This window comes from Cryptotermes secundus, unplaced genomic scaffold, assembly GCF_002891405.2.
Source record: "Cryptotermes secundus unplaced genomic scaffold, Csec_1.0 scaffold414, whole genome shotgun sequence".
Lineage (NCBI taxonomy): Eukaryota > Metazoa > Arthropoda > Insecta > Blattodea > Kalotermitidae > Cryptotermes > Cryptotermes secundus.
Genome location: NW_019743151.1, coordinates 707,200 through 721,563, shown reverse-complemented (window position 1 = coordinate 721,563; position 14,364 = coordinate 707,200). Strand labels below are relative to the sequence as shown.

Genomic DNA, 14,364 nt, shown 5'->3' with positions numbered 1-14,364 from the left:
AGAGCGGGAAGATGTAGCGGTTGGAGAGCAGAGCAACGGGGAGAAGAGAAACAGTAGAAGGACACAAAGAAGATGCTGCAAGAACAGCCTCCAAAGAAAAGGAACGGGGGAAGCACTGTTAGGCTATTCGGGATGAACAGCCTTAAGGTGGGAGCAGTGTAACATGTTGCGCAACANCAGTGGCATGTGGCGGTAACGTAGCGCTCCCTTCCCCCCATCCCCTCCACGGTGATGTAACGTGCAACGCGCGGTAACAGTGTTGCTAGGCTATACACCACGTCACAGTAGTGACGTGGCGGGCGACACTAGCAACAGCGAACGGAATAAAAGCTGGCTGAGCAGCAAGCGAGAGTCAGTGCATTATCAACGAGTTCTCAGTTCGCAAGTCAGCGAGCGGAAGACTTATTGTGTGCTTTCGAGACTTTGTGTGTGCTGTAGTACAGTTATATTGGGAGTGTGTAATTCAGAGAGACTTGTATAGCTCCCGCATTATTAACACGTGAAGACTACTGAAGATAGTGTTAAGAGATTTTATTGTAGGGTTTGTAAAGTGTGGAAACCCGTAACATTGTTATAATTAATTGTAGCTGTTACTTGTAGGTTGTTGAATAAACCAATTAACAATCTCTACAGCGTATTCAGTAATGAAACACGTTACAATACTATAAACATTTACTTGGTATATGTACTGACACTTACTTGGTAAATGTAATCTGAATCAGTCTTGAGGGATGAGAACGACTGCTGATGTGGGAGTGACACTGTATCATCTTCCACATTGTCATCCACTTGTGCTTTGTAGGAAAACATTATGCTTGGTTGAGATATGCTGTAACACATAAAGCTTCCACATGTCAATGTCCACATGAAGCCCTTACAAAACACTGAAGACTGAGACACACAAGACAGTAATTTTATTGGTTGTACTATGGGGATGAAATATACATTGCAAGCATGAAACAAAACTGACAAAAAATTGTACTGAAAAAGAGAGATAAAGTAAGTGAGGAAGGGAGAACTCGTTATTTATTAACTTTCATTTGAATCACTTTTTATTACAGTAGTTTGTTAAAAACTACTCTGATTTATATCTAAAATAAACTAAAATTAAGGCCAATGAGATATACAAAACTGTATATAATCCGGCTGAAAGTATGTTTATCACATTACAGTGCATCAATCCATTTGATAATATGAAACACACTGAATGATCAACTTGAAAAAACTGACATTCAGTATATGAATGAATTAATGATTTTAAAGATTAAAACTGTGCAGTACTGAATGTTCAACTTTTATTTTCCAATAGGGATTTTAAAATAATAACAACTTAACTTCACCACCCTTTTTAATTAATGCTCTGCAGCACAATTTAAAATTAATGTACCCTTACACCAACAGACCAGTCAATTTAAAAAAATATGCAGGGCAAGGTAAATTTGGTATTCATAATGTGTACGTATTAACAGTCTTCAAGTGCATACAATCCCATTTACCACTTCTACACTACACACATCCAACGATACAACGCATGCAGCCAGAAGAGTAGAACACATCATAAGACATAATATACACACACATTAGATACATAAGAAGAACGACTCCCATGTGATGATCAATAATACACATGAATTTAAAATATGATCTATGGGATAATAGATTTTAACAAATTTTAAATACATAAACTTTATTATTATATAAGGATGTATGCAAATTTAATATTATTTGTAAATGGACATATAAAGACAAGCAGCGGAATAGTTGACGGATCGATACACCTGAAGATGGCAGCATATTGTCGAAACATGTTGTGTAGAAGTGGTAAATGGGATTCTGTGCACTTGAAGACTGTTAATACATACACATTATGAATATGAATCAGTGCAACAGGACGCTAAAATACAACATAAATTTGGTCTATGTTCCACTGCACAGGGTACAGCAAGGGTTAACGGGTTAACTGGTTAACTGTTGTGAATGCAACACAACCACCACACGCAAGAAGCATGTTGCACATTACAGACAGAGATGCTCAACCGAATGCTTCAAGAACTTTTGCAGAAAAAAAGAGGCATGTGATGAATGCCTTTGATACATACCGAGATTTAAAGAATCCATGCACACACCCACAAGTACCTGACAGGGTTCCTCTCCAGAAATGCACGTACAGTGGAACCTCGTTTAATGAGCATAATTCGTTCCAGAATCTTACTCATAATGCGAAACACTCGTTAAGCAAAACAATTTTTCCCATATAAATTAATGTAAAATACGATAATGCTTTCCATGCCGAAAAAATACTCAAAAAATTTTATGTATAACGTTTATTCAAAGAAAATTATATATACATTGTTAAGGAGCGTGAATCATCTTCATCTTTTCTTCTATGCGGAATGAACCAACCTGGAATGCAAATTCGATTTGCAGAAAAAAAAATCGAAATAATTAGTTTATTATTTATGATACATATCTAATTCTTTTTTACTAGAAAGCTGTCTAGAGACATTTGTTTTTGCTGACGCTTCAAAATTTGGTGAAAATGCAACACAGCATTATCATTAAATAAATTTGTAGCACACATAGCCACTGCCTTATTAGGGTGATGCTTCTCAATGTACGATGCAACAGTTTCCCATGCTTTCAGCATTTCTCTTATCGCGCTGCCTTATTAGGGTGATGCTTCTCAATGTACGATGCAACAGTTTCCCATGCTTTCAGCATTTCTCTTATTGCGCCAGAAGATTGTTGCTTTGCTGTTACCTCCTCCTGCTCTTCTGACAAACTCTCCTCCACAACTTCTTGCTGTGAAACACAGTGCAACTCCAAATCGTGCAAATCGTTGATGTGGACCGATTGTATGTGCGTGCTAGATCTGCCACGCTCACACCTTGTTCTCGCTTTTCAATAATTTTATGTTTCATTTCTACAGTTATTTTTATTCCCTTATGGCTGTCTTTTTGCAGCTTTTCCTTCGGCGACATTTTTGTAAGGGTTATTAAACTTTGCACAAAAAAAATCACAAATAATGTCTGAACACGAGTTTGGAAAAATGTGTGATCACAAGCGACACTAAGATGCTAGTGGAACGAGACACAGACTGATGTAGCAAGCGCGCATTCCGGAACTTCCCCTCTCGTCACTCGTTATGCGAAACGTTGCACGTTAAGCGAGTCATTTCTTTACAATATGTTTTGCTCATTATGCAAATTACTCGTTATGAGAGGTCCTCATTAAGCAAGGTTCCACTGTACTGCCCAATATATTCCTGCTAGAAATTACAAGCCTATTTGAGGGTAAACACAAGTTCAAAGAAAAACCCACAATACTTCCTCAGATCACCTTAAAATGACCATACATATAGGTAAATGCAAAAGCATAGATTATCGTGGAAGATTAGGTGTTTTTTTTAGAAATGTAGGTTAAAATATTGCCCCTTATGCAACTACATGAGCATCAAACCAGGGGAAACCTTTAAAACTACATTTCTGAAAAAGCACCTAAGCTTCCACGATAACCTAGGATAACAGTGAGAAGTGCAAGAAACAACAAGCAGGTTTTATTCCATACACTATTATATATGTATATATTGTATGATCTGCATGACAACAAGCAAGAAATAACACAAATAGCTCTCCCCCTTCAGCATACCAGCATACATCAATTGAAGATTGCTCATGACCAAGCACAGCTTCTAATCTGACTTTTAAATGGAACATGCAATTAATTTGTATGCTATTTATACTTTTAACATTTTTAATATTTCTATTTTCATATTTTTATTTTATCTTTATCTTTATAATCATAACACGAACTGTATACTAAATTGTAGAAATATACCTAATATACAAATACATATTCACTAGCAACACAGCCATCAGTTGCAAGAATACAGATGTGTGTTATAACCAATATTTTAATCACTAGAGTTATGTTCATAAGCGCCTGATGACAACCTAATTATGTGGTCGAAACATGTAGCATAGTTACATTGATATTAAACACATAAAACATATACCAACACCTATTGTCTTTATTGAAGATATTCGCATATTACTTGCTGTGTTAACAGTCATAATACAGCAATTATATCTCACATGTTTCTTCCTTGCATTCATAAACATCTTCAATGTACTTTTACACATGCAAGTTGAGGGGGCTGAGGTGTGGTGATCATGGTAATCAATTCTGCAAATCCCCATGGGCAATCGAGCAAAAAGAAAATGCTGATGCAGAAATTGTGTTGCATGTCAACTCATATGGGGACATTCCATAATGCTGGAAAAAATTTCGCAAGACTGCGGTCAGCGGTACACCTTCCAGCAAGCCCAGCAGCTCATGTTCCAAAAATACTATGTCAGCTGACCCTCCAAGAAGAATGGCCCTATGAGATAACCACAAATTACATCACACCATGTTAGTAGAACATGGATACTGCAAATCTGCTTCCACCGTAACACGTCGATTCCCACTGGACTATAAATGAGTTTCTTCTATTGTGCACCCCATTATGGGTAAACTGAATCTCACCAATGAATAAGATGTACTGATGAAGATGGGTGTGTGGGGCTAACCAGTGGCACAATTCCAATTGTCTAGCCAACTCTCCAGATTTCAGGTACTTCATTTTCTGGAGATGGTACACAGACCTCTGAAGTTTACTGTCCACCACACGGTTTTGTTTGGAACACTGAGGGAAGTGGAAATCTGTTGGGGTAATGGTATGTGGACTGTAATGCATCATTTCAATATTTCTTTCACCACGTTTCACCTCACAGCACATTCGGCTTGTGACAATACACTGGGAAATGTTCCTCTTTCTCACAACTCTCAATGGACAGTACAAAACACATGCCTATCATGGATTCTTCATCTCAGGAATCATCTTCACTATTCAACAATAACAGCAGCATCTCCATTGTGAAACTCGTAGCTGAAGTGCATGTCTGCATATTCTTCATTGTAAGTGGCATTTTGTCCATTCCATTCCCTATTACCAACACACACACACACACACACACACACACACACACACTCTCTCTCTCTCTCCCCCCTTCCCTCCCTCTCTCTCTCTCTGTGCAACCTGCTAGATGCTTCAATATGAACCTACATTCCAATATGTGCTTGTGCACTGACACCCAAACATTTCACCCAACACAACAGTTTCTCCTACCCATAGCTCTGCAAATGCTAAGAATCATATCCATGCTAATTTCATATTATCTCAGGAATAGCATACACAAGGTTCTATTGGAAAGTTCCCGGATTAGGTAAAAAAAAAAAAGAAACGGTGGCTTAACTTACATTTTCCTTAATGCTGTTAAGTACCACTTGAGATTCCCTCTGGATGTCAGACATTGTTTCAAAATGTTGTCCCTTTGGTGTCATTTTCAATTTGGGAAATAAACGAAATCAACTGGGGCTAAGTCCAGTGAGTAGGGAGGATGGGGAACAATAACCATGTTATTACTAGTCACAAACTCTTTGGTCTTCAGGGACAAACTTGGCGGCAATGCAGCACATGTTCAAATTTTCTGTTAAAATCTCCTCGCCAAGTCCATTAACTGATTCCAACGGTGTCTTTGTGCTCATAGAGTCTTTAGTAATGGTCTTTGTGGATGAGTTCTCAAATTTTTTCAACATTTTCTGTGGTTTTGCTGGTGCTTGGTCACCCTGAACATTCATTATCTTCAAGTGACACTTGATGACCAGCCTTCAGACATGAATGCCATTCAGAAACAGCTGTCCGGCTTAAAGAATGTTCCCCAAAAGCCTCACAGAGCATTTCACAGGTTTTGGTAGCGGATTTACTGAGTTTCACGCAAAAACTTGATGAAGATAAGTTGCTCAATTTTCCCAGCCATCACAGACAAAATGAAACATGAAGTCAAAAAAGCACTCATGTAAAAATAATGCATGTTCACAGTGCGGTGTCATGTGACAGACTGATGCAACAGACTTGCTGAAGTGTGACCCTGGCATCCCCTCTGATCTTCTTTTACCAAGGCAGCAGTCATAACAATAACAGTCTGGGAAATTTCCAATAGAATTAGAATTTTCTAATATACTCTTCTGTAAGAGTATCAATATAAGAATTTACTTTGAGTTAATAAAAGATTTAAACAGCTTTCAGGTATCTCTGAAACATATGTATGAGGTCTACTCAAGAAGTTCCTGCAATGACCATGTGGAACACCACCAGTTATGCATATGTGGATGCTCATGAAACAGCTGATACTTGCGACTATAACTTATGCACAGTGACTAATTTCAAACATTGTGTTATACCCATTAATGTGATTGCACTGCTTTGGTTTTGTCTTGCTGTGATACAGGATCCATAATGAAGCAAAGAACCTGAGTGACATTTTATGTGAAACTGGGTAAAACAGCTGTGGAAACCCACAGAATATTGTATGAAGGTTATGGCAATGACTTTGGGTAAAACAATATTCTATGAATGACAAAAATGATTTAAAAGCATAACTTCAACAGGTGATGATGAGGACAGGGCAACCTTCAACTCTGATAGCAGAAGGGACTGGAATATTCTGTGGCACATGTTACACAGTCTGAACACAAAATTTAGAAATGCACCAGGTCCCAATGAAATTCATTCATTCATTTCATTCCATTGGACTAGACAGATGATCATGCTTATTAGCTGGAAGTTCTGAGGCAAACAGGGGATGTAAAGGATGTGTTACAAAGAAAACGACACAAGATGTCGACTGTCAGAATGTGGCACTTCCATCATAACAATTAACCACCTCAGACAGTGATGTCAATGCAAGGGTTCTTGTTTCCTGTCCTTCCACAACCTCCCCATTTGCCTGACCTATTGTGTGTGTGTGTGTGTGTGTGTGTGTGTATGTATGTATGTATATATGTATATGTATCTGGATAAACATTCTTTTCAGAGTTTCAGAACTGAATTTTGTCAGTCAAATTAATCAAACTATATATGGTATTCCAATTTTCTTGCATCATTACAATATTCAGAACAGCAGCTTCATGGAATTATCTAGTTTGGACCATATATACTAGGTGGTTCAAATATGACCGGGACTGATTTTTTTGTAAACAAGCCGCACTGTGCAGCAGCTGTGCGACCTTGAGAGAGTGAAGCCACAACCTCCACCCTCACTCCTGTTAGGGTTAGAACCTGTTCAGACCTGTCTGGAAGTTGCTAGAGTGGCGAGCGAACAGAAGGTACCGCGGAGCATGGAACAACGCATTGTGATCAAATTCCTCATTGGAGAAAACATCCCGTCCGCTGAAATTCACCACAGACACCAAAAACAGTACGGGGAAGAGTGTATCTCATGGACCCGTGTGTTTGAGTGGTGTAAGTGCTTCAGAGAGGGCAGAGAGCGCGTGGAGAATGAACCACATGATCGTTGGCCGTGAACATCAGTCACCAAGAAAAACATTGATCGTGCAGACGCACTTATTCGTGAGAATAGGCGCATCACTATCAAGGAACTTGGAGCAATGCTGTCCATCAGTGTTGGTAGTGTAGAAGACATCATGAAATACCACCTGCACCATCGCAAGGTGAATGCACAGTGGGTACCACGCACTTTGACGGATGTGAACAAAATGGTGCGCATGCAAGTTGCCAGTCGTCTCCTACAGCAATTCGAAGATGAAGGTGATGCATTTTTGAAGTCTATAGTGACCACCGATAAAACGTGGGTGCACTACTTCATTCCTGAGTCCCAGCAATCATCACGCGACTGGCGGCATACCAGTTCTCCTAAACCCAAGAGAGCGCGGAGGACCCGTTCTGCAGGAAAAGTGATGGCAACGTTCTTCTGGGACTGGCAGGGGGTTATCCATGTAGACGTTCTGACAGATGCCAGAACAGTCAATGCAGCTTATTACTCAGACCTCCTGGCAACAGACGTGAAGGAAAAGATCCGATCGAAGCGGAAGAGTGGTGCAAAGCAGGTAGCCTTCCTTCAAGACAATGCATGCCCCCATACGGCCAAAACAATGGAAACCCTCCCGAAATTGAAATGGAACCTTCTGACACATCCACCATACAGTCCCGATTTGGCACCAAGTGATTTCTACATATTCAGAAGGCAAAAATCAGACTTGCAAGGCATGTGGTTTGTGGATGACACCGTCATCCAGAATGTTCGGGAGTGGATACGCCGCCAACGATAGAACTTTTTTGAAAAGGGCATCAGGATGCTTCCAGAACATTGGAAAAAATGTGTTGACTCTGGAGGGGAGTACGTTGAAGACTGACATGTGCAAGTAAGTGTTTGGCAATTTTGGTTTAAAAAAAAAATCAGTCGGTCATATTGGAACCACCTTGTATATGAGGGCTATTCAGAAAGCAGGAGCCTGGGAGAGCTTGCACGTGAGTCACATGACTCATTCCCTTGTAAACCATCACATAACTGCTCACCTAGTGTTTGTTCTTGTCTCTACAGGGTGAGCTATGGTGTGTTCTATGACTGATAATCCCAACAGCTGCAAAATTCACACAGTCATCCACCTTCTTCATGCTAGAAACAGAAGTGCTGAGGAAAACCATTGTGAATTATGTGCAGATTATGGCCAAAATGTAATGAGTGAAGGAACTGCAAGACGATGTAGAACGTTCAAAAATGGGTGAACAAATATTCACGATCAACAGAAAAAGTGGCTGGCCATCTATACTGACTGAGGATCTTGTTCAAAGTGAAACACAGTGCTTCACAATTTCAGAACTTTAGCATGAATTTCCACAAACTTCACCCACTGTTCTCTACAAAATTATTAGAGTTAGGCTAGGCTATCACAAATTTTGTGTAAGATGGGTTCCAAAATGCTCACGGATGTGCACAAAATGCAGGGAATGGCTATGGCTTTTACTTTTTAGAACCATACTACAAAGATGCCGATGATTTTCTCAATTACATTATATGGATAACAGCTGATTAAACCTGGGCTTCATCTGTGAATGCTGAACCCAAAGAGCAGTCAAAGCAGTGGATGCACACATTCGACAAACAAGCCAAAAACATTTAACCTTTAACGTACGGACTTTTAAATTGCCGGCAGCTCCCCATGGCCGGAATTTAAATGGCCCTAAGTCTTTAACATTGCAAACTTTCTAAAAAAAAATGCATATTTTCTGTTCTATGCAACATCAGAATATGAACTAAAAACAACCTGAAAGACAATAAAATTTTCTACATATACACTAAAGGGTAAGTTTTAAAAATGAAAATTAACTGTGATTATTTTGTCATGAAATGGAAAATATAATCTTTATTATATACGTTATGAAATTCTAAAGGACTTACCCGTTGTTTTTCTTCAACCTTGAATCGTGGTGGTGATGTAAATATGATGACAGTATATACAATAATATTTGGTTCAGACTGTACATGGTTTGGACTGCGTCACTTCACAGTTTACACTCTGACCCGCATGCGCCAATTCTCGAAGCAGTCCACCACACACAGCGCAACATTACACTTTTACAGCAGAAAAGCGTGCTCCTGCTTTCCTTGTTTATAGAACGCGACGTCTTTGTTTCCCTTTAGTTGGCCAGTGTTTTGAATGTTTCACCTCTAGTCGACTCAGTTGGGCCCCAGATGAACTTGGCCTCCCCCAAGAAACGCCACTGACTGTGAGAGTCGCCTCATGTGATTGAAGAATCAAATCATGTACCAAAATTTCACGGAATTTTTTGTGCGTCATTTTTCCATCACATGACTTGTGTAACAGATATGCATCTTTACGTCTTTACGCAAAATTGTGATGCAAAGTAATTGCAATAGCAGTCAAAAGTGCCAGTCCGCCACTGATACCGAAAGTCACAGTGACGAAGATGTCTTTACGCACAAAGTAGCACTGGCTCAATGGGTTTATACCTCTTCTGAGATACACAATAAAAATGATATACAAAGAAATACAGGAGTCTGACAATGACTTCCTACCTAATAACGAAATATTAGAAAATCCGCCACTGACGTCCTAACTGACAATTCAACACTGCAAACCAATCCCTGAATGCATCACACTTCCTTGAAAGCTCTGGTAGCACTGATATGCAGTGCCCTCGAATATTTCCTCCTCTAAGTTCTCAAAACAAAGCTGACCTCTATTGGCTCACCAGGTCATAAACACTCATATCTAAACATATATAGTTTCGAAACCAGTACCCTGATAAACGGTGTCATTGTTTAGAGCTAACAAATAAACGTCTGACATGAAAGTTCATGAGTTTGTTTGGGTTTCAAACCCAAGGTCAAACTGCCAGCACTCACAAAGGAAGCAGGTGGCTTGCCTCTAAAAATTATAACATTCTGCCACTGGGCTTGCTACTTGCTGCCAATAATTATAACATTAGGCCGTTAAAGGTTAAACAAATGTTGACTGCTAGAAAGCTGATGGCAACTGTTTTCTGGGAAGGGAAGGGAGTGCTGAAGGTGGAATTCACACAACAATGCTCTACAGTACCATCACAAATGTACTGCAAAACACTTAAATAACTGCATAGGGTCAATAAAGAAAGGTGTGGAATACTGACATCCAGTGTAGTGCTCCTGCATGACAATGCACGTCTGCATACAGCTGCTTGCACTCAAGCACTGCTGGAGCATTTATACTGGGAGTTGTTTGACCACTCTCCTTATAGCCCTGATCTCGCTTCAAGTTACTACCACCTATTTAACTATCTGAAAACTGGTTGGTATCACAGCACTTCAACAATAAAGAGTTGACTGAAGGTGTCAAAAGGTGGCTGAGCTCACAGGTGGCAGGCTTCTTTGACAGAGGTATACCAAAACTTATTCCCCGATATGACAAGTGCATCAATTCCAGTGGTGACAATGCTTCAAAGAATCTTAAGTACGTGTACGAGCATGTACCTTTTTTTCTGCATATAATTTTTTTCTCATTGCTTTAATAGCTCAATGGAGGTTACTTTCTGAATAGCTCTCATATTTTTACATCCCTTCTTCATGATTTTACACACTTCAGTCACCTCAGTGTGCATTTACTGTAGATATCAGCCAGTTACTACAAGCAGAAATTTACTGCTGTAAAGTTAATCATTTTACACTTCATAGCATAATGAATAACTATTTGTTGTATTTGCTAAATGATGTAAATCATTGATATATTTTGTTATATGCCAATTTCTGTAAAATGTGCCATGTTTATAGAAAAATTATAAAAGTTAATCTCTTATGCAATGAAGGTGCTATATTAAACTGATCTGAAACAATTAAATTTTCCCGGAAGTTTGAGCATGGACATCCAACATAAAATTTAATATTTAATCAGTATCAACTGAGCCATTCTTGGTACAAAACATGCAAATGGATACATACGACTTCCCCATCATGAGTTCATTTCAAGTAGTAAGAGTGTGAAACTTACCCAAAGAACTCACTGAGGAACGTGTGGTAGACTAGTGGTGTTAGCAGCGTGAAGTAAATGCATGTTGTTACATCCACAATGCAAAGTCCCTCTCCAATACCATAGTTTAGAAGGCCACTGCCTATGGACTGAGCAAGGTATAGCACCACCAAGAAAAATATATATATGTAGAATGAACGTTTGGCTGAAAGATAAATTAGTTTAGTTACTACACTGTTCTAAAAAAATTCTCAGTATATAAAGTTTGCTTTCCACCTTATGAATATTACAATATGATATTATTAGTATATTATTTATCTCATGATATTCTCCTAGTTTTGGTATGTTACTTTCTTACCCATTCATAAGATTTTTACCAAAATGAATTACTTAAGCAATAGTTATGAATAGCCTTTCTAAGGCAATGAAATTCTATACAGAAACTGGATGCATCTGTAATCTGTTCATAACCTGTTTCATTTCCAGGCATTAATGTTACAGACACTGACTTCTTAGCACAAATATCATGCCATTAGAGACCAACTCATTTTGATACTTCTCAACTTGTGATCAACAATACCAAAATGATAACCAGATAATCTTGCAAGGAGGGAACAACAGTATTTTTCTATGTAACCTTCCCAGCAAATCTACACACTCCTTATGTAACCTGATTTCACTTTTTGTATTCATGAGTAACTGTTAACATTCTTTGCAATACTTCACATAACCTTGCATTTGCCATTCCAGAAGTCATGTATATATTCATTCAGTCATTCATTTTATTTGGCATTCATAATTGCTACAACAGTAACACTTGAACAAGTCACATCACTAAATACATCAATCTTGAATTTTTTTTGTCCCAATGCCTAAAGGATTAGAAATCGTCAAAAATAAATAATCACTCTTGACATGGTTAACCTATAATAAAAATACAACACACATTATCAAACCAGATAAATAATCAAATTACATAAAATATGTAAATCGAAATGCAAGCCAACCTTATGAGTTCATCAAGAATTTTAGGAGTATTACAGAAAATCAAGGGTCCTACATATGACCATGTCAATCACCAATCACATTAAGATACTACAAGCAACCTTTTGTTATCTATTTCAATTGCTGAATAGAGGTTTAGCTATGCTTACTACTGTCCCTCTAAGAGAAACTCATACAATCTACAGAAAGAATGATCTACTAAAAATACTTTTAGCTTTTCTTAAATGTTGATAATTTCAATTTGGCACATGAAAATCATCTTTCCTTCTAGTATTATATACATACAAATCTGAATTTCTCATAGAGTATTAATTATATTTTTGAAAATAGCACAACACCTCAAAAATATGCAAGGAGGTAACAGTTAAGATCTTTAATTCTTTAAAAATAGGTCTGCATAATGTTCTGCTATTTACTCCTTTCATTAAACAAAGTATCTTTTTTATATTTTCAGTACTTTGCTATTTTTGCTTCCTCCACCCCATAAAAATCAAACCATAACTTACTAAGGATTGAAATTTGGCAAAGTAAATATTCCTGAGTATATAGACACTCACTTCAGCTTTCATGGATTTAATAATGTAACATACCTTATTCAGTTTTAGACACAAGGACTGAACATGTGAGCTCCATTTTAGATTATTTGTTACACTGATACCTAAAAATGTGAACTGTGATTTATAATTAATTTTTATATTTTTTAAGGTAATAACTGGCTCACACGTCATACAGTTTATTTAAGTTCCCTGGGCCATAGAGTGTACCGCAAATCCATCCATACAAACCTGTACCTTAACACTGCGTCCCACCACCAACCTTCCAACAAGCAAGCTGCACTTTCAACATTGGTGCACAGGGCTAGAGCACTGTGTGATCAAGACAGCCTACATGCGGAGTTGGTGCTCCTGAAGGATGTATTCAAGAAGAACGGATACAACAACCGGTAGATCTACAGAGTTCTCAACCGTCGGCCCAACATCAGCCAGCCTGAAGACAGACCGGGCTCAGTCGCCTTCCTTCCCTATGTCGGTACCATATTCAACCGTATCAGCAGAGTGCTGTCCCGACACAACATCAAAGCAGTGGGTCTGCCTCCATACAAATTATCCAATTTCCTCCGGCCGGTTAAAGACAGCCTGGGCCTAAGGACACCGGGTGTATACAGTATCCCATGCGAGTGCGGGAAGGTCTATATTGGGCAGACAGGCCGCTCCGTGGACATGAGGTTGAAGGAGCATCAGCGGCACATCCGTCTCGAACAACCGGACAAGTCGGCCGTAGCTGAACACAGCATCGATCTGGGACACCTCATTCAGCTCCAGAATACCTCCATCCTCGCCACCAAGACCCGCTATATGGATCGCATCGTTAGGGAGGCAATTGAGATTGAACTGCATCCAGGAAATATGAACAGAGAGGGGGGGTTCTGTCTCATCAAGTCTTGGAAACCTCTCATCTGTTCTCTTAAAAAACCCCCACCGAGATATGATGCCAGATCCAGAAGGCCACACAGGCCATGACCAACCAACATAACCCCCCCCTCAGCTTACAGATTAGTGTCCAGCCTTTAACCTTGCCTTTCTCTCCCCTACACAAAAACCCTGCTTGTCCCAGCTCCCTTCCCCTACCCCTCCCACACTACTGCTTTCACTTGTATAATTGCCCTTCCCCCCTACCCTCTCTGCTCTCACATAGCTGTGTATATTTCACCACAGTCTGCTTTTACCGGTTCTCATGGTCTCTTCGCTTGCACATTTCTTATATTTTTTCTTCTACCCTGAAGATGGAGGCGATACGTTCCTCCGAAACGTCGGTTAACACCACATATACACGGTGCCAAATCCCAGAAGACTGCTTTCTTCACTTACTATTTGTTTGCCATGATGTCCTTTTTAGCATCTGAGATAACTCCTTTATAAATTCTGCGATATCTGTTAATATAATTCAGTGCATCCTTTGACAGTGAAATCCTACACTTCAGATCATGTAAAA

The 14,364-nt window shown here is 39.1% G+C and overlaps 1 protein-coding gene across 21 annotated transcripts in view; it reads right to left on the bottom strand.

Moving 5' to 3' along the window:
• LOC111873842 (transmembrane protein adipocyte-associated 1 homolog) overlaps positions 1-14,364 on the bottom strand; it is a 72,496-nt gene that overhangs the window by 21,457 nt on the left and 36,675 nt on the right. For all 21 annotated transcript variants that reach the window (XM_023868866.2, XM_023868868.2, XM_023868870.2 and 18 more), the window contains exons 7-8: positions 11,389-11,572; positions 700-829 (exon numbers count right to left, since the gene is read on the bottom strand). In XM_023868866.2, the coding sequence (XP_023724634.1) occupies positions 700-829; positions 11,389-11,572 (314 nt within the window). The remainder of the gene's footprint in view (positions 1-699; positions 830-11,388; positions 11,573-14,364) is intronic.